The 25,705-nt window shown below is 36.5% G+C and overlaps 1 protein-coding gene across 2 annotated transcripts in view; it reads left to right on the top strand.

Annotated features, from left to right (window-relative positions):
• AP4E1 (adaptor related protein complex 4 subunit epsilon 1) overlaps nucleotides 1-25,705 on the top strand; it is an 80,558-nt gene that overhangs the window by 38,879 nt on the left and 15,974 nt on the right. For both annotated transcript variants that reach the window (XM_043987870.1, XM_043987871.1), the window contains 4 exons: nucleotides 2,334-2,636; nucleotides 4,180-4,294; nucleotides 15,929-16,064; nucleotides 19,381-19,639. In XM_043987870.1, coding sequence (XP_043843805.1) covers nucleotides 2,334-2,636; nucleotides 4,180-4,294; nucleotides 15,929-16,064; nucleotides 19,381-19,639 — 813 coding nt within the window. The remainder of the gene's footprint in view (nucleotides 1-2,333; nucleotides 2,637-4,179; nucleotides 4,295-15,928; nucleotides 16,065-19,380; nucleotides 19,640-25,705) is intronic.

Below are 25,705 nucleotides of genomic sequence, written 5' to 3'. Positions count from 1 at the left end.
CTTAATACTGGTATTGCTGGGTCAAAGGGTATGTACTGTTTAATAAATTTTAGGGACTAGTTCTGAATCACTTTTCAGAATGGTTGGACTAGTTCACACCTCTATTAATAGTACATAAGTGTACCTATTTTCCTATAATCCCTCTAGCACTTCTCATTTTCTTTTTTTGATAACTTTGCCAATTTGATGGTTGTGTGTGTGTGTGAGGCGTTGAAGGGGACTCAGTGGTTTAAATGTACATTTTTCTTAATTATTATTTAATTGAATCATTTTTTCATGTAACTATTGATAGCTTGATTTTGTTATTTAAAAACTACCTATATTCATATACTTTGACCATTTATGTGTTGGGGAATGACTCTTAGTCTATGAATTTTACTCAATTCCCTATATATCTTTTTTTTTTTTTTTTTGGTGGGGCAATGAGGGTTAAGTGACTTGCTCAGGGTCACACAGCTAGTAAGTGTCAAGTGTCTGAGGTCGGGTTTGAACTCAGGTCTTCCTGAATCCAGGGCTGGTGCTTTATCCACTGCACCACCTAGCTGCCCCCAATTCCCTATGTATCTTATAAGTTGGACCTTTATCGGAGAAACTTGCTGCAAAGATTTCCCACTTACCTGCTTCTCTTCTAATTTTAGCTGCATTTATTTTGTTTGTACAAAACCTTTTTAATTTTATGTAATCAAAATTGCCCATTTAACCTTCCATGATTCTCTTTATCTCTTGTTTATTCATGAACTCTTTCCCTATCAGTAGATTTGACAGAACATTTCCTTCCTGCTCCTTTAAGTTGTTTATGATGTCATCCTTTATGTCTAAGTCATGAACCCATATGGAGCTTATTTTGGTATAATGTTTGAGAGAGTAGTCTGTACTTAGCTTTTGCCAGATGCCTTTCTAGTTTTTCTAATGATTTTTGTTAAATATTGAATTCTCACTCCCAAAGCTGGGAACTTTGAGTTTATTTTTTTAAAAAAGTCTACTGTGCTCATATTTGTCTCTGCATTGTGTGCACCTAATTTGTTCCACTTACTGTTTCTTACCAATGTCAAATTATTTTGATGACTACTTTGTAGTATAGTTTAAGATCTGGTATTACCAGGCCCCCTTCTTTCCTACTTTTTTCCATTATTTGCCTTGAGATTCTTGTACTTTTCTTTGTCTGAATGAATTTTGTTATTCTTTTTCTGGCTCTATAAAGCAAACTTTTGGTAGTTTGATTCATTGCATAGTTTTGTTATGTATTTTTTACATTATCTGTAATTATGTATAACTTTTTGAGGGGGGCTAAATGTTAAATCATAATATGTAAGCATATAATTTCAAATATTTTTATTAATTGTTTAAAATAATACAGAAATTTTCAATTTTTTCCAAACTGGGTTGGGGTGGGCAGGAGGAGAAGTCCTTGGAGAAAAAAAGTCCGTTTTTTCCTTCCTTCTTAGGACATTTTTCTGTCTTACCACACCCCCCTCCTCTATCCAGCCCTGATGGTGCTAAATTAGAAATATTCAAGTGTCTATAATCTCTGAACTAATTAAATGTCAACTCAAGTGTTGTTTCTGGTCCAGGAGGAATTCTACCTATCATGAATGGACAAAATCACTTTTAAAAATAATGTGCAGTGGGGGCAGCTAGGTGGCGCAGTGGATAAAGCACTGGCCCTGGATTCAGGAGGGCCTGAGTTCAAATCCGGCCTCAGAACCTTGACACTTACTAGCCATGTGACCCTGGGCAAGTCACTTAACCCCCATTGCCCCACAAAAACAAAAAATAAACCAAAAAAATAATGTGCAGTATAACGAGAGACCGAACCACAAACTACACATCAGTCTTCTGAGTACCAACCCAGCCAAAGTCAGAGACTTGTCATCAAATTGGCTGCAAGGTGATAATTTTTTTTTTGACCATGGGCAATTCTTAAATCATAAAGGAGTTGCACTCTGCATTGCTGGTCTGCCCCAGTTAAATTACAGATTGTTGATGTGTACATGCATATTCTAGAATGGTAAGGAAATGTAAATGAGCTGATAAAATCAGTAGCCAGAACTGATTGCTCTAGAAAGAGCAGTCTTATAATGATGTCCTTACTGGTGTATTTAAATAGTAAATGATGATGTCCGAAAATTTTCAATATTTAGTTCCATTCCTTAGTACATTTCCGTATTAAAATGTGCCAGTGGAACCAGTCTTAAGAGTGCTTTCACTATTAGAGAATGTCTAATGTACATTAAGTCAATTGTAAGGAAAGGTGTATTCTTTAGTTTTCATAGACTAATTTGCTATATGACTTGATAAATCTATGTAATCATCTCTTTGTTTATTACTCACAGGTATTAGGGGAATATTCCTACCTTTTAGATAAAGGAACACCAGAGATCGTTATAACGAAGCTCTACAGGTTGCTTATGAATAAATCTACCACTTCAGAAACAAAATCTTGGATTATGGCTGCAGTGACCAAGTTGTCACCCCAAGCACTCTCCTCTAAAACAGTTGAGAAACTAATCCAGGAATTCAGTGTATCCCTGGACACTTGTATGAGACAACATGCTTTTGAATTAAAACATTTGCAGGAGAATGTGGAACTTATGAAGAACTTACTTCCAGTTGATAAAAGTTGTGAAGACTTAGTGGTAAGACATCTATTTTCTATTAAAACTATACTATTTTAAAATCTAACAAGGTATTTCTTTAGGTTTTTAGTTAAGTTTTTTTTTTTTTTTTTTTTTTTTTTTTTTTTAGTGAGGCAATTGGGGTTAAGTGACTTGCCCAGGGTCACACAGCTAGTAAGTGTTAAGTGTCTGAGGCCGGATTTGAACTCAGGTACTCCTGACTCCAGGGCCGGTGCTCTATCCACTGCGCCACCTAGCTGCCCCAGTTAAGTTGTTTTTAACGTCTAAAGTAAAGTGTTTGGGAAATTGGGGATTATCACATTTAATAGTTCACTAATGCAGAGCATACTGGGGAACAAACAACTAGAACCCTTCTCAGTTCATTATCAAGATTATTATTGTTGGGAGATCAACAAGGGATCTAGTAATATATTTCATATGTTAGTTACTTTCTCTGTTGAGTTATTCTCTGAATTAGGTATTCCCCTTTAGAGAGTTTTTTTTCAAAGTGAGCCATGTTACCTCATATTGGTCTAAATAAAAAGTTTTCAAAGAGAAGTCATTTATGCTCAGGTTTCTGTTAATTAAACTGATCAAAGGATTTATTTGGAAGAAGAAAGTAAAGAATTTGAGATCCCAGTTTGGGTTCATTGTTTCAGTGAACTCACACAGCATTGATAACTAATACTAGAGGTATTTTGCAAAAGAAGTGGAAGATTCAGTTCTTCTGCCCCATTAGCTTATCTTGTTGATGTTGGCTGAGCCGTGGTATAGTGGGGAGAGCTCTACATTTGAATTCAGAAGGCCATGGTTCAGATCTGAACTCTTGCTCCTACTGCTTCTTTGACTTTGGGCAGGTCACTTAACCCCTCTGGACCTTTGTTCTCTTAATCTGTGATATGAAGGGAATGAACTAGATAATCCCCGTGGCCACTGAATCCCATCACTTTAAGTTCAAAATCAAGTATAAATAGGCCAAGCATAAATGATTTGGGGATTATCCATTTTTAGATGATTGATTCTATTGTAGTCATATATTAATTTGGATCTGAGGCAAGGCAAACTGGCTATTAGATAATCCTTTGTTGTATCTTTCATTTTCCCCTCTTCCCTCTCTTTCACTTTTTTCACTATCTCTAATTCCTTTTCTCTCTTTTCTCTTTTTCCTTCTGATCTACCTTTTAATTACAACTAGAATTAAAAGTGAGAGATTTTTGAATTCACGGACCATAAAATGATGCCACATTGCCTTAAATGTTCCATTGTAAGCAGTTCTCTTTTTTTCCCTGAGTTTGCTGAAACTGTCACATTCATACTGTTGTATTAATTACTATTTTCTTTGACAGATTTCTCAAAAGGTCAGTAATTTGGGCAGTTGTTTTAGAATTTAGACTTAGGTTTATTTCACTCTAATTTAAAAAATGAATAGAATTTAAATGTTACTTATAAGCATTATGTGAATAGTATTTTATTAATATAAAAGACCTTATTTTTTGTTGCCATATCAAGTTAAATTATTTACGTTTTCAAAGAGATTCCCAATTTTATTCTTCATGTAATGTAGGTAGATGCTTCTTTGTCTTTCCTGGATGGTTTTGTAGCTGAAGGACTGGATCAGGGAGCAGCACCATATAAACCTCACCATCAGCGACAAGAAGAAAAGCTTTCTCAGGGAAAAGGTGATTATAGTTTGTATAGAACCAGACCTTTGGGTGATATACTTTTCATTTGGACATTACCTTTAATCATGTTATTAAGCAACTGCAAAAATTTAATATTTTCATCCTACTTTAAGCTTCTCCGTACATTGCTTATCCTGATTACATATCCAGAAGTAAAACATGCTGTCTCAGAAGTGTGTGAATCAAAGGGCCACATATAGAGAGTAGAATATAGATAATTTACATGTATTATGGAGTTTGGAAAAAAATTGTGATATAATTATATTAGTCAAATATCCTAGCATATATAATAGTTGATAAATGGCTCCTGTGCTAGGGAACTGGTGTATTGTAGTTTAATAAGAAATGATACAGAGATGGCCCTGGGTACTCCAGATTAGGAATTCATCATACCATACTACTCAGTTCAGTTCGGTTCACTTCAGTAAACATTTATGAAGCACCTGTTATGTGTCAGGCACTGTGCTAAGGACTGGGTATACAAAAGACAGTCCCTGCACTGAAGGATCAGTCCAGCGAAAGTTCTCATAAGCTCCTCATTTTGGTTCATTAAAGGGACTTGTAAATCATTGTTAATTGTTTCTTGAAGATATCTGCTTTGTGAAAATTGTTCTTTGCAATACCATAGCTCTAAAAAGAAAAAAAAATGCTAGATATCATCAGAAAAGTTTTGGGAAAAAAAAAAGAACTGTAGAGTATAGATGCTGAATGAACCATACTATTTCTTTTGTTATTGGTGCTGTTGTTTTTTCTATTTTGAGGTTTTTCATCATTGCTCTGATTTTTCTCTTATAACATGACTAATGCAGAAATAGGATTAATGTCATTATGTGTGTGTGTGTGTGTGTGTGTATATATATATATATATATATATATAAAACCTATATCAGATTACCTGCTGTCTAGGGGAGGGGGGAGGGAGAAAAATCTGAAATTGGAAAGCTTGTATAAACAGAATTTGAGAACTATCTTTACATGTAATGGGGGAAAAATAAAATACTTTATTAATTATAAAAAAAAAGAAAAGAAAAGTTTTGGAAACAAAACAGTTTTACCCCTGTTAATGACTAGTGTTTTTGCACTTGGAATGTGAGTATGCTTTTCATTGCTGCACCTCAGGCAAGGAATAACAGAACTTGAGGAAGATCCAGAGAAGAGCAAGTAAATTGGTCAAAGGATAAAAAAACTGGTATATGAGGACATACTAAAAAGTGGAAGGACTTTTCAGTCAGGAAAGAAAAAACGGTATTTGGTCATTGAATCATAAAGGCCATGTTAAACAATAACTTATTAGCCAAATCATGATACACTAGAACTAGGAATTACCACTACAGCATGGAAGGACAAACAACTAGATTGAAGACTTGAGGATAACACAAGAATCACATGCTTCATTGTATCCCCCATTACACCTAGCATAATGCTAGGAAAGAAGCTAGTATTGGGTAAGATCTGTTGGCTGAAATCTGTTGAATGAAACAGAATGAAAGTACTCTTCCACAGAATGCATTATCCATGTTTGAGAGAGTAGGAAAATTTTTAACTGGTCTATCCATAATGAATCATTGAAAAAAACTGGGATTCTGTTCATGGTAGATAGTACCACATATCTCTTATGACCGCTATCAAAGAGATCATTAAATTGAATGAACCATGTCTCTGACATAGTAAAGCAGTTTTATTTCTTTTTAGGTGAAGAAACTTAGGGCCAAAGAATTTGTGACTTTTCTGAAGGTCTATATGATCTTATGAGCCAAAATAGAACTAGTTAATAAAGCCAGGATTAAAATTTAGGTCTTCTGACTTCTAGGGCAGTATATTTCCTCCAGAGAATGAGTGATTACACAGATTCAGTTTATGTGAAAAACAATTTGTATGAGCAGCTATTTGAGCCAGATAAATTAAAGTACAAAAATAACTACCACCAAAATCACCCAGAGATGTTTCATTTGCTTGCTTAGTCACTGATTGTCAAAATCCCAGATTTGACTACTGAAATGAATATATCTGACCTTTTCTGAAAATGCATTTGTTTTGATGTGCATATAGTAGCCAAATGTTCTCATACATGTAGCTATAGATGGAAAGATGTGGGCTAAAGGGATGCCCAGAGCCATAGTATTTGTACCTATTTGTTGTGTGTGTGTGTAGATTGCCTCTGACTGACACTGAAATAAAGGATACCAGGTCAAGTTAATCTTTTGAACCCACTCTAGTCCAGACCAATCCTGGGAGATTCATGCTTTAGGTACTTAATATCATTATAGGTTACCCACTTTACAGAAAAACTATATATTTAAGTTGAGAAATTTTAAAAAACTCTTTGGAGTGTTTTATTATTTAAAGTATATTTGTATTTTTTGTTTTTGATTATTTCAAACATTAAAATTGACTAGTTTCCTTATACTTCATTCCATCTATTCTGTCTCCTCCGACATTGTTTGCATTGTTGACATTGTTACATGACCTTTGAGCTTATTAGTAAATCTCTGTCTTATTTACCGTCTCTCTTTCCTATTGTTTCCCTTCATTCTCTGATTACTCTGATCAAGGGTCTTCAGTTAATTGATATAGAATGAAGGGTTTGAACTAGTTGATATTGAAGGTGTCTTCATCTCTAAAACTCTGATATCCATGATATTAGACACATCCAGACTACTTTGTCTCTCCCTTCTACTTTTTTATTGCCCATTGACTACTTATATTATTAACCCACAATCACTTTTGTTGTCCTCTACTTCTTGTAGAAACAGTGGAACTACTTCCAAAAGAAAAATAAATGTGTTTATGTGCCTTAGTATCTCTTTATATTTCTGTTCTATTTGTTCCTTGTGCTATATCAGCTTGTTTGCCCACAATATACATGCATCCTGACACATTAGATAGCTCTTCATCTCCCTTTTCTTTCAGTCTTCTGTCATTTGTGAAGAGCTTCAGTGTTGTGCTGGCAAGATTGAATTCCCCAGGCTTGAGCCCATCCTTTATCTTGGTCCCCTTTCAGACCACCTTCTGATGACATTCCTTACTTTCCCCAGCCTTCCTGACTTATTATAGTACCCCATCTACATAGGATGGTTTTTCTCAGCTCATAGGATTATATGATTCTCCTTTTCTTATCCTGTTTTTCCCTACTTTCAATCTTTTCCAGTTTCTGATTTTTAGCCTCTTTGTCTCTTTTGTTTCCCCCCTCATTGGTTCAGATCATATATTTCTTTTTGTAAAGTTAGAAATAGAAAATCTTATTTATTAGAATATGCTTATTTTCTTTTTAATAAGCAATAGCATTTTTTAATTTTTCAACACTTATTTTTGTAAGATTTTGAGTTCCATATTTTTTTCCTTTCCCTTTTTCCTCCCCCCCCTCCCTAAGACAGCAAGCAACTTGAATATACCATATTTGTTAAACAGTAACCTGTCCTAGATGATTTTCTGATAAGGAAAATAGAGAAAAAAAGCAGGTAGGAAGGGAATAAGCATGTATATAGTGCCTACTATTTGCCAGGCACTATGCTAAAACATTTTTTCTTTTTTCTTTTCTTTTTTTTTTTTTTGGTGGGGCAACGGGGGTTAAGTGACTTTCCCAGGGTCACAGTGTCATGTATCTGAGGTCGGATTTGAACTCAGTCCTCTTGAATCCAGGGCCAGTGCTTTATCCACTGTGCCACCTAGCTGTCCCCTATGCTAAAGTCTTTTTACAAATATCTCATTTGATCCTTAAAACAACCCTGTGAGGTAGGTGCTATTATTAGCTACATTTTTTAGTGGCAGAAGCTGAGGCAGAGGTTAAATGACTTGTCCAGGGTCACACAGCTAGTAACTGTCTAATCCTGGATTTGAACTCAGGTCTTCCTGACTCTAGGCTCAGTGCTCTATGCCTTGAGCCCCCTCAGCCCCCTAAGGGGGGGGGTATGCCTCTATTAGGAATTATGTTATTGGGTAGGAGATTGAATTAGATAAATTCTGAGATATCTTCCACCTCCAAGATTCCACAATTCATTTGGGTCCCCTGAACAGGAGAGAAGCACTAAAAATATTTTGGCTAATTAGTCAACTCTCATTGAAAATGATATTCTTTAATATGAATGGGAATTGTTTGACAGGATGATGAATTAAAGTTGTGAGACCCTTCTTGCTTTCAGTAGAAGGAAGACTTGATTAAAGACATTGAAGTACAACTTTAAATACTATGGCAATTGACATAAACACATGGACTGCTTTGGGTGGAGGGACTGGTAGTCAGAATGTGTTCCCAGGGACACCCTGGATGGTATATCAAGAAAGGAGGCAGTTCAAAAATCAGCGGACGAATAGGGTGGGTCCTTCTGAGAAAAACCTTGAACTAAGAATTATCTATTTCACATCATTTTGCAAAACAAATATAATATTTACATTTGGAAGTATTTTCATCTAACTTCATCATTTATTTATTTATTTTTATTTTTTAGTGAGGCAATTGGGGTTAAGTGACTTGCCCAGGGTCACACAGCTAGTAAGTGTTAAGTGTCTGAGGCCAGATTTGAACTCAGGTACTCCTGAATCCAGGGCCGGTGCTCTATCCACTGCACCACCTAGCTGCCCCCTAACTGCATCATTTATTGATTGTTTTGACTACATTTCTACACTATAGACTGTTAAGTCATTAGCTTCATATAATAATATAATAATTGGCATTTATATAGTACCTTAGATTTACAAATTGTTTTTCAAATATCTGATTTGATCCTCACAACAGTCCTATGATGTAGGTGCTATTAATAGCCCTGTTTTACAGATGAGGAAACTGAGACAAACAGATTAAGTGACTTGCTTAGAGTCACATGGCTTTAAGTGCCTGTGTCTGAATGTGAATTCCAGTCTTCCCCTCGCTCCAAGTCCAGCCTTCTATCCACTGCACCATCTAGCTGCCTATTTAATAAGGAGTTATAGCAAAATAATTCAGGCTAAATGGGAAGTGATAAGCATAATTATTTTCTTTTTCATGGTTTCCAGCATGAAACCTTTAAGAACCACTGTGCTCAAAGTATTAGTAAAGCCTGTTCAGGTCATTGCTTCACTTGTAGGTAGAACTTAAGACAATAAAACTTTGAGAATTGGAATGTTTAACTGAATCTTCACATGTACTACAAATCCTATTTATCTCTGACTCCTGTCATAGCAGCTGTTCTTAACCTCCTTTCTTTTTTTAAAAAAAAATTTTTATTTACATTTTTTTATCTCCTTTCTTATTTTTCTTCTTTATCAAGAAAATTGAAGCTAAACATCCTAAGCTCCCATTCTTAGCCTCCTTTATCCCTCATAACCTCTCTGGTTTTATCATCCTACCAGTCTCACAGTATGAAATGGCTCTTCTTGCCAAGGCTAATCCCATTAGTTTTTTTTTTTTAATGGATATATTTTGTCTTAACATAGTCATCACTTTATAAAAACAGTTCCTACCAAGTACTCTCCCTTTAAAAAAGGAGCTAAATAAAACTGGTTTTGTTCTTAGGGTTTACCATTTCTTGTCAGAAAGGAAGTCTGTTTTAATATGTCACCTAGAGTCATCATTGGGCATTGTATTTGAGCTGAAATTTGTGCCTTTTAGTGCCATTATCACTTACGTTATTGTAGTCATTATGTAAATTGTCTTTCAGTTCTGCTTTCTTCACTCTTTTATCAGTTCATTTTAGTCTTATGCTTCTTTGAATTCTTCGTGTTCATACTTCCTTATGGTTCAATAACTTCTGTTATGATTATTTACATTTTGTTCAGGCATTTACTGCCCCCATAGGTACATAATCTGCTAACAAATTTTTGCTTCTATAAGTAGAACTTTTTTTTGTTTGTTTTATTTTGTTTTTTAGTGAGGCAGTTGGGGTGAAGTGACTTGCCCAGGGTCACACAGCTAGTAAATGTTCAGTGTCTGAGGCTGGATTTTGAACTCAGGTACTCCTGACTCCAGGGCCGGTGCTCTATCCACTGCGCCACCTAGCTGCCCTATAAGTAGAACTTGAATTAATATTTTGATACATAAGAAACCTTTCTTTCTGCTATTAACCTCTTTGTATTATAAACCCAGTAGTGTAACTCAGCTACTTGAGCCCTTGATCTCATTCATGTCTTTTTCCTCTGGTATCTTATTCTACCATCATACTTCTCACCCCTCACCTTTTACCCTTCATATCTTTAAAAAAATCTTCCTTTTTTTTTTTAAACCAGCTTACTCACTTGTTACACACACTTGAATCTACCCCATTCTTCTCTGAAGGCTTTTTTTTTTTTTTTTTTGGTGAGGCAATTGGGGTTAAGCGACTTGCCCAGGGTCACACAGCTAGTAAGTGTTTAGTGTCTGAGGCCGGATTTGAACTCAGGTCCTCCTGACTCCAGGGTCAGTGCTCTATCCACTGCGACACCTAGCTGCCCCTAAACATTCTTTTTTTTGGGGTGAGACAATTGGGGTTAAGTGACTTGCCCAGGGTCACACAGCTAGTTAAGTGTCAAGTGTCTGAGGCTGGATTTAAACTCAGGTCCTCCTGAATCCAGGGCCAGTGCTCTATCCACTGCACCATCTAGCTGCCCCTATCTCCCCCATTCTTTAAAAAACAAAACAAAAATCCTTTACTTGATCCCGCTTACCCCCTTGATCTCTTGTCCTATAGTCTTGCCCCTTGCAGCTGCATATATCTTCAAAATCTCCTCTCATAATATTTTACCCACTTCCTACTGACATAATTGAATCTCCCTTATCCTAAAAACAAAAACTTTTCTGTACTCTGCTTATCTCACAGTCTTTTTGTCCTATAATCTTTCTCTTTTCTGCTAACCTTCTAGAAAGAGTAGTCTGAACTGGCTGCCTCTTTCTCTCTGCCCATTTTCTCTTCAGCTCCCTGTAATCTGGCTTCTGTTCCCTGCCACTCTGCTGACATTGCTTTCTCCAAAATTACTAAAGACATCTTAATTGTCATGTCCAATGACCTTTTCTCAGTGCTCATCATCCTTGACTTTTCTGCACCATTTGACATTGTTGACACCTCCCCTTCCCTTTATCCTTTAAGGATACTTCCTCCTGAACTTCAGTTCTTTCTCCAAATTCTCCTTCTATCCACCTGACTGTATCTTTTATGTTCCTCTTAAGTCTTTTCCCTTCGTTTCCTTTTTAAGTGTGAGTATCCCCCAAAGCTCTATGCATTAGCTTCTTTCTCTTCTCCATATACACTCTTTCTCTTTATATTTTTTTGAAATCTCATTTATTCCCATCGCTTTATCATTTATGTACAGATGACTCCCAGATCTCTATGGCCAGGTCCAGTTTCTCTCCTCAGCTCTAGTATGAAACATTTCTAAATGTTTGTTGGGCACTCCCACCTGGATGTCTTGGTGGCACCTCGAAGTCAATATGTCCAGCACTGAACTGATTAATTCCTTTCCAAAACTTCACTTCTTTCCACCTTTCCTATTTTTGTTAATGGAACCAGAGACCTTATAGTCACTTAGGCTTGAAACCGTGGAATGGTTTTTTACTTTCTCACTATCCACATAATATCACTTAAGCTCTGTTCTCATCTCCACAGTATTTCTTGCACCAGTTTATTCCCGTCTACTCCTGCTGTTACCTAGTTTGGGCCCTTATCAGCTCTTGACTGGCATTGTTGTAATAGGCTCATAACTGGTTTCTGTCTCTTTAGTCTTTCCCCATCCTTCATACAGCTGCCAAAATAATCTTACTAATGCAGAGGTCTGAAGGGATGGAAGAGGAAAGGGGGAAGGGGAAAGAGAAGGGAATAAGTATTATATATTGCTTACTATATGCTAGGCACTATGCTAAGAACTTTATAAATATTATCTAATTTGATCCTCATAACTGCCCTGTGAGGTAGATGCTATTATTATCCTCATTTTACAGTTAAGGTAACTGAGGCAGGCAGATTAAGTGACTTGTCCAGGGACACATAGCTAAAAAGTGTCTGAAGTGGGATTCGGACTCAAGTCTTCCTGACTCTAGACCTAATGCTTTATTACTCTGGGCCACCTAACTGCCTCTAGTTGTCCTGTGTGATCATGATAGTTCTCTGCGGAAAACCTTTGTATGGTTTCTAATTCTCCATAAAATTGAATTCAGACTTCTTAATCTCATTTAAAACCTTCCATGATCTGGTAGCCTCTTTTTACTTATGTCCTCTTCCTATACTTGATGTTCTAGCTAAACTGGACTGACTATAAGATATTCCTTGCTTTTGTCCTGCCTTCTCTTGCATCTGCATTCCTGGAGTCTTCCCTCCCTCCTCCCCCAAATACCTGGTGGATTACACTCAGTCTGTTTTTCTTCTTGTTGATCAATTTTGGTGCTACTTCTTCCATGAAGCCTTCCCTCATCCTCTTGGCTAAAAGTGACTTTAGCTCTGCAAGTTTTCTTACATGTTCATTCCACTTTGTATTATACTTATTTATATACATGGCTTATCCCTCCTTTGAGATAAAAGGATCTTTGGAGGCATAGATTGTAGTTTTTCATCATCATATCCCCAGACCTTAGCACCATGCCTTAGAGATATAAAACACTAATACTTCACTGGACTCACTATTACATTCACATCAGATGCTGCTTTCAAGGATACAGATCACAATCCATTCATTCCTTTTCATCCTGTATTTCCCATAAGTCCTTTATATAGGATCTACCCAGTGCATTGGAAACTTTCATCTCTACAAACCTTTTAACTTTCCATGGGTACTAGCACATCCCTTTGGCCATTCATCTGTTATCACTTGCTCTTGGTACATAAACAACCCACCTCCTTTTGTGCCCTTTTATTTCCTGGATGCTATCTTTTACTTTACTTTTTAGGCATGTTGTTTTTTTTTCATATTCTACAGACAACTTATGCCCCCCATGTATTTCTTTAGTCATTTAGAATTTTAATTCTTTGGTGATTGTGGTTCTAAAGTGATTCCAAAGTTCCTGCCCCTATAGCATGACCAAAAGAATATTATGTTGAAAAGATGGATTTTTGTGTTAGGATGCTACTTGAAATTGTTGAAATGCATTCTAGCTCATTCTTTTCTTCTTCTTTAATTCTCATTGCACATCTGCAGTTCAAAACGTGTTGATGGCCTGACTCAGTTTGCTGCCCATCCATCTGTATGTTAATAGGAATTCTTCATCCATTTTGTTTTACCTGTATGGATGTTAGGCTAGTCTCTTGAATGCTCATGAATCTTATTGTGAAGTATCCGGAGACTTGATGCAGTCAACATGATATCATTTGTGAAAAGAAATATATGGAGGACTTCACTATCTTAAAAAGAATCTCTCTTTTGAGCTTTGTGGGTTACCTCTGTGAATGTGGTGAGCTTTCAAATATATCTACCTGATTTATGTTTTACTTGATGTTGATAATTAGAGTATCTCTGTGGTTACAGCTAGATATCCTGCATCCTACGCTGTTCAGCACTTTCTCAGTGATTTTGATGAAAGCACAGATGCATGCTTATCAAAATTGCAGATGTCACAAATCTGGGAGGAATAGCTAATGTGCTAGATAAAAGAGCTGAGATCTAAAAAGATTTCTATTGGCAAGAAGATTGGACCACATCTAATAAGTTTGATTTTAATAAGGAAAATTGTAAAGCCCTGTACTTGGGGCTAAAAAATATTTTCTGGGCATCTCCTTCTTCCCCTCACCCTCTCTGCTTTTCTCTCTCTCCCTATCTTGTGCTCTCCCTCTTATTCTTTCTTTTGTTAATTGAAAAAAAGGCAATTAAAACAAAAAGAAAGCTACCTATTTGCGTCCTGTATAGAGTAGAAGCCCAACAAATGTTTGTTTTTGTTATTAATGAATGAATGCCAGGTTAGGAAAATGCAGGAGGATGAGTTTTGCTCAAAATTTCATCTAGTTATTTTCCTTAAACTACAATATAAACTGAGGCTAGGGTATAAGTAAAACAATTGGAGAAGGAATGTAAGAGATTTGTGATTTGGAAAATTAACCAGGACCATGATTTACACACACACACACACACACACACACACACACACACACACACACACACACACACACACACACACGAGAATCATATAATTAAGGCCAGAAATGAGGGAAATGAATCTGTTAAGATAAACCAGTAACCGGAAGGGGTTAAATTCTGTTTTTCACGTCCCCAAACTGATACTAACTAGGTCAAGTTTTAGCGAATGGATTGTTTAAACTTGACTGGGCTCTTGAATTTATCAGTATGGTTAAAAGTCCATGTTCTATGATTAAATTACAAGATAAAGGATGGAAAGAGGGAGTTGTCTGATTTACCATTCCAAATTGGTGAAGTCATATTAACTAACTTTTTACTGTAACATATATGAAAAACAGGAAGAAATCCATTAGGCAAAGAAATAGGTGGGGGTTCTTTTAGGAACAGATAACTTCTGTGTTGAAAAGAATTTAATCAGTTGAGGAAACTGGAGAGAGAGAGAGTGCACAGCACTGGACTTGAAAAAGATGTCATACCTTAGCTTTGAATGCTGCCTCAGACATCTACTAGCTATGTGACCCTGGTCATGTCACATAATCTTTCTGGGCATCATTCTCCTCATTTATAAATATGAAGGGCATGGGTTCAGTGACTTCTAAGCCCCTATTTGACACCAAATCTATTATCCTAAGAAGGAGCAACAGAGTAAAAAGATATAGATTATGTTGAAGTTCATGGAAGCCTGGGAAGGGCTTCCCATGATGAGGAACTATGATTCAATTTAGAATATAGCTCATTTTCATAGTCATGAAAGAACAGTAACTTTACAGAACAGTATAGGGAAAAAGAATGACTTCAATATTGATGCACAGAAAATGTATTAGTTTGGAAATGATTGTCTTGTACTGGAAACTTGGCCATTCACATGGAGAAGGAATATATGTCGGCCTTTTGCAGTGTATAAGTGATGGTTTAAGAAAAAGTTTTCATTTAGTTTTTTTGTTCTGAACTTAAATGCCAAATAATATGAGCATTTCTATTTAAATTGTAGAACAGGAGAGGATTGTTGAAATTAAATCTTTGTTATGTAGAACTTGGTTTTCCTTTTAAAGTATATAATAAATTCAACATGTAACTTTTTTTTGGGGGGGATGAGGCAATTGGGGTTAAGTGACTTGCCCAGGGTCACACAGCTAGTAAGTGTCAAATGTCTGAGGTTGGATTTGAACTCAGGTTCAAATCATATTCTAAAAGAGTGGGGGTAAAATAGCTGTTTGTACCATATATCATGTATCCTGTCACCCAGTGCTTCTCAAAGTGTGGTCTGGAGACCCCTGGGATCCCCAACATGCTCTTAGGGGGTATATGAGATCAAAACTCTTTTCATAATAATACTAAGATTAAGAATATTAATTTTAATTTATAACATGGTAAATATCGATAGCTATAATGCTCATAAGCAAAAATTCTTTGTGGGAAGTCCTCAATAATTTTTAAGAGTGTAAAGGGGTCCTAAGACCAAAAAGTTTAAGAATCACTGCTGTAATCTCTCTGATACACTCCTTCTGTTCAAGGAATCAATCTTTGCCAAGAATTTAATTCTCTAAGCAATTAAAGGTAACTTTGCGCCCTCATCCCCTTTTTTTGTTTTAAATTTGATTCCCTGTTGTCTTTTTAAAATTCCAGTTCTTAATTTTGAACCATATGGACTGTCCTTTTCTTCAACTATGTCTTCATCTGTTTGCACTGGACGGCAGTCTCCAGCTGGCATCTCTCTTAGTTCTGATGTATCCGGGAATAGTGCTGAAACAGGACAGAAGGAGTAAGTTCCTTTCTTGTTGAAATTAGATGCTAGGTGAGAACATGTAAATGTTTAAATGTCTGCCTTCCAGTGTGCCATTTGTTTTCCACTTGTTTATTTTTTTGTTTTATTTTAATGGGTTTAGAATGAATTCTAGGATTCTCATAATTTCTCTGGTCTTCAAATAATTTCCAAAGGGATAATAACATCTGATGTAGCACATTTTATTTTAATGGCTTAATAATGTCCTTGGAATATAAATTATTAGACAGTTGATTTTCTAAAATGTTTAATGTCCTGTTTCAGTATAGCACACAAAATATATAAAATGAAATCAGTAATATGATTTTTAAAAAAATAACATCAAATGAGTTGTGGCCCTTCAAAATAGCTTTTCACTTATTCAAGTGATTCAAAATTCAGTGTTCAAAATGTTTTCAAAGTCTTTTTCCATAATTGCCTTGAGCCTTTGGCATTTTCTTTTTTGAATAATAATACTGATAGCTCACATTTTTATAACATTTTAAGACTTGCAAAGTACTTTCTGTACAGTAACCTGTGAGTTAATCAGTGTGTGAGATTTAAAATTGGATATACGAGCATTAAACTCCCCCTTTAACTTTTCCCTTATCTATCTATATCTATATCTATATCTATATCTATATCTATATCTATATCTATATCTATATCTATATCTATATCTATATCTATATCTATATCTATCTATCTCTATCTCTATCTCTATCTCTATCTCTATCTCTATCTCTATCTCTATCTCTATCTCTATCTCTATCTCTATCTCTATCTCTATCTCTATCTCTATCTCTATCTCTATATATCTCCCAGACCACTAAGAAAAAGAAGCCTCTGAGCTTAAATCTGTGAGGGATTAGTTTTTATTGCTTGGGAATTAATTAGACAACAAAAGGTGATACCAATTAGGGAAATAGGGAAGTAGAAATACAAATGAATAATCTTAGATCTAAGATTAGTCTATTTTTCTTTATAAAACTCACTGAAACCCAAACTGCCCGCCAGACCGAGAACCAGCACACCCAAAATCCGAACACAAAACACGTGCGCTGCCACAGCTAAGTTGAAAAGCCAGAAAGCGAGTGCAAACTTCTGTTCCTCCCTCAGTTTTAAGCTGGCGTGCCAGAAGTTGTCCCAAAAGGGAGGTCCTTCAAAAGCCGCTTCAGTAGCATGCGCTCAACTCTCAAATGATTCAGCTAAAACTTCCGTTTTTTACCACATTCCCCCCTTTGTTTCATTTGAAAAATGAATGAGTTTGCTCAATGAAATAAGTGCAATAGCATTGTCCCCAGTTTAAGGATGAGCAAAATGAGATAAAGATTGTGACTTGCTCAGGATCATACAGATAATCCAAATTTTCTTACATTCAGAAGCAGTGTTCTTCCTGCTTTATCATTCTTTATCTCTAATGCAAGTGTGTGTGTGGATGGACAGTGGGAGGTGGTTGAATTTTATTTTTGGAAATAACCTAATGTCATTAAGACCCCAGCATGGTGAATAAGGTGGGTGATTACTGGGAAGTACTGTTTTAATTAAAAAACAAAGGGTAATTATCAAGAAATGAAAATTATTTTCTCGTGTGGTTTGTAAATTGTCTTCCAAGCAGTTCTAAGGGTTTTAAGCAATGACTCCATCTTTAAAATAAGAGTACACCTTTCTAGGGCAGAGGTTCTTTTTTTTTTTTCAATGCAACAAACGTTTATTTTATTGTTTCCAGTTACGTGTAAGGGTAGTTTTCAACATTCATTTTCATAAGAGTTAGAGTTCCAAATTTTTTTCCCTCCCTCCCTTTCCTCCCCCCTCCACAAGACAGCAACCAATCTGATATAGGTTTTATATATATATATATATATATATACACACACACACACACACACACACACACACACACACACACACACACACTCCACATGTGCTCTTTTTATCACTTCTTTCTGTGGGAGTGTATAGTATACTTCATCATTAGTCCCTTGGGATTGTCTTGGATCATTGTGTTGCTGAGAGTAGTTAAGTCATTCACAATTACTCATCCATCAATACTGCTGTCACTATGCACAATGTCCTCCCAGTTCTGCTCACTTCACTATACATCAGTTCATATGAGTCTTTCCAGGTTTTTCTGGGATCATCCTGCTTGTCATTTCCTATAGCACAATACCATTCCACTACAGTCATATACTACAGCTTCTTCAGTCATTCTTCATTTGATGGACATTCCCTTAATTCCCAATTCTTAGCCACCACAAAGAGTTGCTGTAAATATTTTTTGTACAATTTTCCCCCCTTTTCTCTTTTTCACAATTGCTATTGTTAACTGTTTCCCTCCATCCTATTCCCTTTCCCATGATATTAACTCTATTATCTATCTTCTTTCACCCTATCTCTCTTCAAAAGGGATTTGCTTCTGTCTGTCCCCTCCCCCAATTTTCCCTCCCTTCTTTTGCTCCTCTCTCTTTATCCCCTTCCCCTTCTATTTTCCTGCAGGGTTAGATAGATTACTCCACCTGCTTGAGTGTGTATGTTATTCCCTCCTTGAGCCAATTCTGATGAGATTAAGGTCTTTGAGCCAATTCTGATGAGTCTTAGGCTCATTTACTGTAGGGCAGAGGTTCTTGAACTTTTCTGTGTGTTTTACACTCCTTTAGTTGTCCATCTAGTTTAGTTGTCACCCCTAGTGAACCTCTAGATCTCTTCCCAGAATGATGTTTTTAAACATGTAGAAGATAGGGTGGGCCAAAAGTCACAATATTTTAATAAACTTTTGCAAATTATTTTTTCTTTATTTTTTGCCATTTATGAGATTTGATTTTTCTACACATAATATAAATTAATTTCTTATGTATACTGTACATGATGCTATGGTATTGTAAGTTAAAAGCAAAAAATAAAGGAGTTACTAAATATTGAAACCCCTTCATGACTTTTGACCCACCTAGTACATCCATGTATTTTTGCCTCCAGGATCTTCTCTTTGATTTGCCAATTGTTGCTCAAGTGTTGGATTGGAGATCATTAATGATATGATAACGAAATTGAGATCAAAGCCATTGTATAATAAAATATTTCTGGAATGTCAGTAGTAAATTATCTCATTTTTGAAACCTTCAGGAATACATTTAAGCATTAAAATAAGTGTGTACACAGTGTCTAGAATCATGTGTCTTATTTTGGCTATGTGGTATCACTTTATGCCTTGTGATGTTAGTGTTAAGCTACTTCGAGAAAGTTGTAGGAACAGTGCTGCTTTTGGAAGAAAGTAATTCTTTGATCCTGAATTTACTTGGCTCATTACCAATTTCCTTAGGACAAATAGCCTGAAGCTGGAAGGTGTGAAAAAATTATGGGGAAAAGAAGGCTATCTTCCTAAAAAGGAAAACAAAGCAGGAAACAACCCTGAGCTTCCACCTGTTGCTCAGGACAGTACGTTAGTGGAGAATGTGGATCACATGATAATAAAGAAGGATCAGTCCCAGGCCCTTCATCATTCAGAAGAAGAAGCAGAAAAACAGCGTCTGGCTTCAACATTATTTGTTGGGCTGGGATCAGAAAGTACAGTCAGTTTGGTAAGTAATCTTTTATATTTCTCTATGTATCTATATTATTCATGCTTTGTACAGAAACACCATACTCTTTTGTGGAACAGTCATGGAGGGACAGAAACACTGGCATGCCACTTCGGGCATGAATGGAAAGAGTTGATGCTGTGGAAAGTGAGAGAGATATGTAAGATTTGAATAAGATTGGACAGTAGGAAATGTGATTAACTACAGAACAGGGTACTAGCTGTTGTAGTACACTTTGAAGATTGGAAATGGTATTTGAGGACCCTAATTGCCCAGGAGGAAGGCTGAGGATACTTGCAGTAGCAGAAGTAGTAACCAAATCCATCTTTTTTTTTTTTTGGTGGGATAATGGGGGTTAAGTGACTTGCCCAAGGTCACACAGCTAGTAAGTGTCAAGTGTCTGAGGCCAGATTTGAATTCAGGAACTCCTGAATCCAGGGCCAGTGCTACTTAACCCACTGTGCCACCTAGCCGCCCCAACCAAATCCATCTTTTTTTTTTTTTTTTAGTGAGGCAATTGGGGTTAAATGACTTGCCCAAGGTCACACAGCTGGTAAGTATTAAGTGTCTGAGGCCGGATTTGAACTCAGGTACTCTTGAATCCAGGGCCGGTGCTCTATCCACTGCGCCACCTAGCTGCCCCCCCCCAAATACATCTTAACGATAGGCCACATTTTTGCTTTCTTTTAAGGAATCGAGGACCTGTAGTCTTATCTCATTGAGCTTCCTATCAATTTGCTTAAAACCACAGTATCACTGTGTCTGCAAAGAGAGCAATGTACGAGTTTTTGAGAGAGCTTAGCACTGCTTTCCATTCAGCCAGAAACATTACCACAGGACCGTTGTATATATTCACCCTCAGTGTATGCCAACAAATAAGTCATGGCTACACATGGTGCTATGTAGTACCTTGAGTATAAAATTAAGATACCACATCATGTAATTTTACTGACTGATAATATTAAGGATACTAAAAATTTACCCATCTACTATCTTAAAGAAAAACACGAAGAACCCTCAAAAAAGCAAGACCGTATAATTTAATTAAATGTAGACAGTCAGTGAGATTACTTAGAGATAGAACTTGGTATAGTGGAAGGAGAAATGGATCCAGAGTCTAGAGTCCTTGGTTTGAAGCCCAACTCTCACTTTTTGAATGTGATAAGTCACTTTGACAAGGCATTTGAACCTTTCTGAGCCTCAGTTTCTGATCTATAAAATGGGAGTGATAATATTTTTACTACCTACCTCACAGGGTTATTTTGAGAGAATACTTTGGAAATTTAAAGAGCACCATATATGTGTGAATTGACAATGTTGTTTTTATGATTCCTCTTTAGTCCAGTGCTTTCCATATAACAGGTTCCCTGGAGCTATAAAGGAGAGAAAACTTTCATTCTCTAGTTTTGTATCTAGTCTGAATAGAGAATTATGCAGTGTTTGGTACAAACTAGGTGCTTAATAAATGCTTGTTGACTTGACTTGAATTGGTGCTTCCTACTGACATTTCCCTACATAGTTCAATACTTTATTTTTCAATGCCACTTTAAAAAAAATGTGCTGGAGTAGAATACAAAGGCCACTCATAGTGCACGTAGGAGAATGCCCATATAATCCCCAGTTAGGGATGATGATGACTTGGCTGCATGATGAAGTGGAAGGTCTGCTTCAAGAAGAATTTGAAGGTGATCAATTTTTTTGTTAGCTTTCCCACCATTTCCCTTCTGGTACTTTCATTTTTATGAGCCACCCTCTGAGGTGGTGTTGTCCTCATGATACCCATCACTGAGATACGTAGTGACCTACTGTAGTGTCCTGTTAGGGAACAGCAGGCAGCGGTGGTGCAGTGGATCTCTAGAGCACCAGGCCTGGAGTCAGGAAGACTCATCTTCCTGAGTTTAAATCTGGCCTCAGACACTTACTAGTCATGTAACCCTGGGCAAGTCACTTAACCCTATTTGCCTCAGTTTCCTCATCTGTAAAATGAGTTGGAGAAGGAAATGGCTAGTATCTAGTATCTTTGCTAAGAAAATCCCAAACGGGGTCATGAAGAGTCAGACATGGCTGAAAAGTTATGGAACAACAACAGTAACCTACAGCCCTAGCTTTTTTATCCATTTGCCACTCCTTGAAAAAAAATTTCAGTCTCGATTCCCATTTTCTTAGGGCCTTGCTCATTGCTAGGGATTTTACAAACTATTTCAAACTAAAGTATTAATAGATGATAATGGCTTAATGTTATTTCATATAACATCTACAACATGACAACTACTTTCAGTTCTTTAACACAAAGGAAGAGTGACTAATTGTGGAAATTTCAGGCACCAAGTTAGGCCAGTGATAAGTTATTTTTGGTGAGAGAGACTATTTTCCCAATGCTCTTCAAGTCACACCATATAGACATAAGGCGGGCTGTAATGGGGAAGGGGAAGAGAACAAGCATTTGTTAAGCTTCTGCTTTGTACTAGGCACTGTGCTAAGTGCTTTATAAATATTATCTCATTTGATTATGTAAATGTAAATCCTGTAGTTGCAGATTCTGGTCACTCAGTTCTGTTGGTTTAAGCACTCAGCTGTCAGTCACACCAAAGATAATCAGATCCTAATAGAAAAAATTATGCTGACCAAATCCCCAGGAGACTAATGTGTGAATTGCACTCTAATTTGTTGATTCACTTAAGCTTTATTTTGTTTGTTGCACAGCAGCCTGCCAAGATTTTCTTGGTAGATTTAGAATCAATGATGCAGTTAGTATGGGCACAAAGAGGTGTTTTTGTTTTGTTTGTTTGTTTTTGGTAAGGCATTTGGGATTAAGTGACTTGCCTAGGGTCACACAGCTAGTAAGTGTTAAGTGTCTGAGGTCGGATTTTAACTCAGACCCTCCTGACTCCAGGGCTGGTGCTCCATCCACTGTGCCACCTAGTTGCCCCACAAAGAGTATTTCTAAACTGATCGTAGTTAAACTTGTTAGTTTACCCATTTATGCTGTTACTCTAGCATCCCTGGATACAAGTCAAGGAATTCACTAAACATTTAAGTGCAGAGTATTGTATTAGATTGTAGGAGGGAAAAAAAAGGTAAATATAATTAGTCCTGACCTTGCAGTTTATAGTTTAGTAGGGACATATAGCATATATGCAAATAATTATAAAATAATTTTCTGAACTTTGAAATAAAAGCAAGTTAATGACTTCACAAGAGGCAGCTAGGTGACTCAATGGATAGGGCTCTGAGCCTGGAGTCAGGAATACCTGAGTCAAATCTAGCCTCAGACTCTTCCTACTTGTGTGACCTGAAGCAATTTACTTAATCTCTGTTTGTCTTAATCCACTGGAGAAGGAAATGCAAACCACTCTAGTATCTTTGCCAAGAAAACCCCATAGATAGTATTGGTGTGCTATGGTCTATGGGATCATGAAGAGTTGGACATGACTGAGTGACTGAAAAGAATCCATGGTATACTTCCTGAAAGAAACTTTCAAAATGAAAGTCCAGGTATATTATAGTCAATATCTAGAGCTTTCAAGTAAAAGAAAAAAAATACTGCAAGCAGTCAGAACAAAAGAATTCAAACACTGAAGGTCCACATTCAGAATCACACATTTAGCAGTCACCGCTTTAAAGGAGTGATACTCCTTTTGAGCTAGGAGCATGATACTCAAGAAGGCAAAGGTCTTGGCTTACAACCAAGAATAACTTAGAAAGCAAAACTGAACATAATCCTATAAGGGAAAAAATGGATCTTTAATGAAATAGAGGGCTTCCAAGAATTCTTGATGAAAAACCAGAGCTGAATAGAATTTTCTAAAAGTTAGATATGATAGACTTAGAGAATATTGAATGGTAATAGGAACGAATATATCTATTTCACAATAATATATGGTACTGTTACAGAACTAGAATTTTTTTTTTTTGCGGGGTAATGGGGGTTAAGTGACTTGCCCAGGGTCACACATCAAGTGTCTGAGCCCGGATTTGAACTCAGGTATTCCTGAATCCAGGGCCGGTGCTTTATCCACTGTGCTATCTAGCCGCCCCCCAGAACTAGAATATTTAAAAGTTAATTGGAAACTAAATAACTTAATCCTAATAAATAGAAGGGTCAAAGAATAAATCATAGAAACAATTTCATCAATGATAATGAGATAACATAACAAAGAAATGAGATAATAAAGAGATGAGGTAACATAACAAAATTTCATCACTAAAAGAGAGAACAAGTAAATCAATGAGTTAGGCTTCTAACTAAAAATACTAGAAAACCAGCAGATTAAAAAACCTCAATTAAACACCAAAATAGAAATCTTGAAAATCAAAGGAGAGGTTAACAAAATTGAAAGCAAAACAAAAACCTTCCAACCCAGTAAGCCCCAACAACATTGAATTAAGAAATAAAATTAGGAGCTGACTTTTGGGGAGCAAAAAAAATCGGTAAAATAGATAAACCAATTTGATTAGCCAACTTGATTTTTTTTAAAAAGAAGAAAAAGAAAAAAAAGGGAAAAGGTGAATTCACAAAGAAGAATAAATAAAAGAAATTATTAGGAGATATTTTTCCCAACTGTGTGCTAATAAAACTGACAATCTAAATGAAATGGAGACAAGGATTCTGGGAAGATGTTGGAGTAGGTCAGAAAACTTTTGGCTCCAAATTTCCTTCATAAAAAAAGACAGAGCATTGCCCCAGAGCCCCAGAAACAAACACGGGATAAAACAGTTGTCTTCCTAAGACAATTTGAGAAGACCCCAGAACACCTTGAGACTGACTCTGCAGAATCAACAAACAACAAGCCCTAGGGACAGCTAGGTTGAGGAACAGCTTCAGCCTTAGAAACTTTCATATCACAGGTAGTGGGGGAGAGGGGAGGGGAGGCGAGGTTCTGACAGCTGAATAGGAGAAGGTTAAAAGAGCTTCCACTGTTGAGGGATACCAAGCACAGCCGTGCTGACCAGACATCTCTGTGGCTGTGGGGAGATGGAGCTAGCACACATTTGGTGAGTGCAGTAGCACGGAGTGGGAATCCTGTTGACTGTGGACACTTGTAGGAGGCCTTGGTTTCAGTTCCAAGGCAGAGAGGACAGTTGTAGTTTGTAGCCACCAGAGTGACTGCAGGGAGCAAGATCATTTTCAGGATAGTGTGGCTGGGTGTCCTACCCATGGCTTAGGAGAAGAGAGGAGAACCCAAGTTTGGACCCCGAGCTAGACCTCAGAAAATAACTGCTAAAACCAAATAAATAAATAAAAATGAGTAAGCAAAGAAGAAAAAAAATCTAATGATAGTTACTGTGGGGATAAAAAAAATATCTGGGTTCATATTCAGAGGAAGATAATGGAGCTAAAAAAAAGCCACTCCTTTTTCAGTGTGAAACATCAAATGGTCCCAAGCAAAAAGAGAATTCTTGGAAGAACTTTAAAAGGACTTTAAAAATAGAATGAGAGCTCGAGGAAAAATTAGAAAAAAAAATAAGAGCAGTGTAAGAAAATCAAGAAAATTATGAAAAGGAGGTCATCTAACTTGAAATAGGGAATCAAAAACCTAAGGAAGAAAATAATTCCTTGAAAACTAGAATTAAGTAAGGAAAAGCTAATGAAGTTCTAAGACACCAAAAAAAAAACATAAAAGAAAACCAAAAGAATGAAAAAATAGAAGAGAAAGAGAAACATCTTCATCAGAAAGACAACTGGTTTGGACAATAGATCAAGGATAAATAATATAAAAATAGTTGAACTACCTGAAAATTATGATTTAAAAAAAAAGAATCTTGATACAGTATTACAAGAAATTATTAAGGAAAATTGCCCTGAAGTTCTAAAACAAGAAGGCAAAGCAGAAATAGAAAAAATCAACCGATTACCACCTGAAAGAGATCCCAGGGGGAAAACTTACAGGAATATCATAACCAAGTTTCAAAGCCCAGATTAAGGAGAAAATATTGTCAGAAATGAGGAAAAAAAATCTAATTATCATGGTGCCACAATAAGGATTACACAATACCTAGCAGCTACCATGTTGAAGGACCATAGGTCTTAGAATACTGTATTCTATAGAGCAAAAGAGCCAGGGT

The sequence above is a fragment of the Dromiciops gliroides genome, chromosome 2, assembly GCF_019393635.1.
Source record: "Dromiciops gliroides isolate mDroGli1 chromosome 2, mDroGli1.pri, whole genome shotgun sequence".
In the NCBI taxonomy this organism is placed as follows: Eukaryota; Metazoa; Chordata; class Mammalia; order Microbiotheria; family Microbiotheriidae; genus Dromiciops; species Dromiciops gliroides.
The sequence above is the reverse complement of the archived record's forward strand: the minus strand, read 5'-3'. Positions and strand labels throughout refer to the sequence as shown.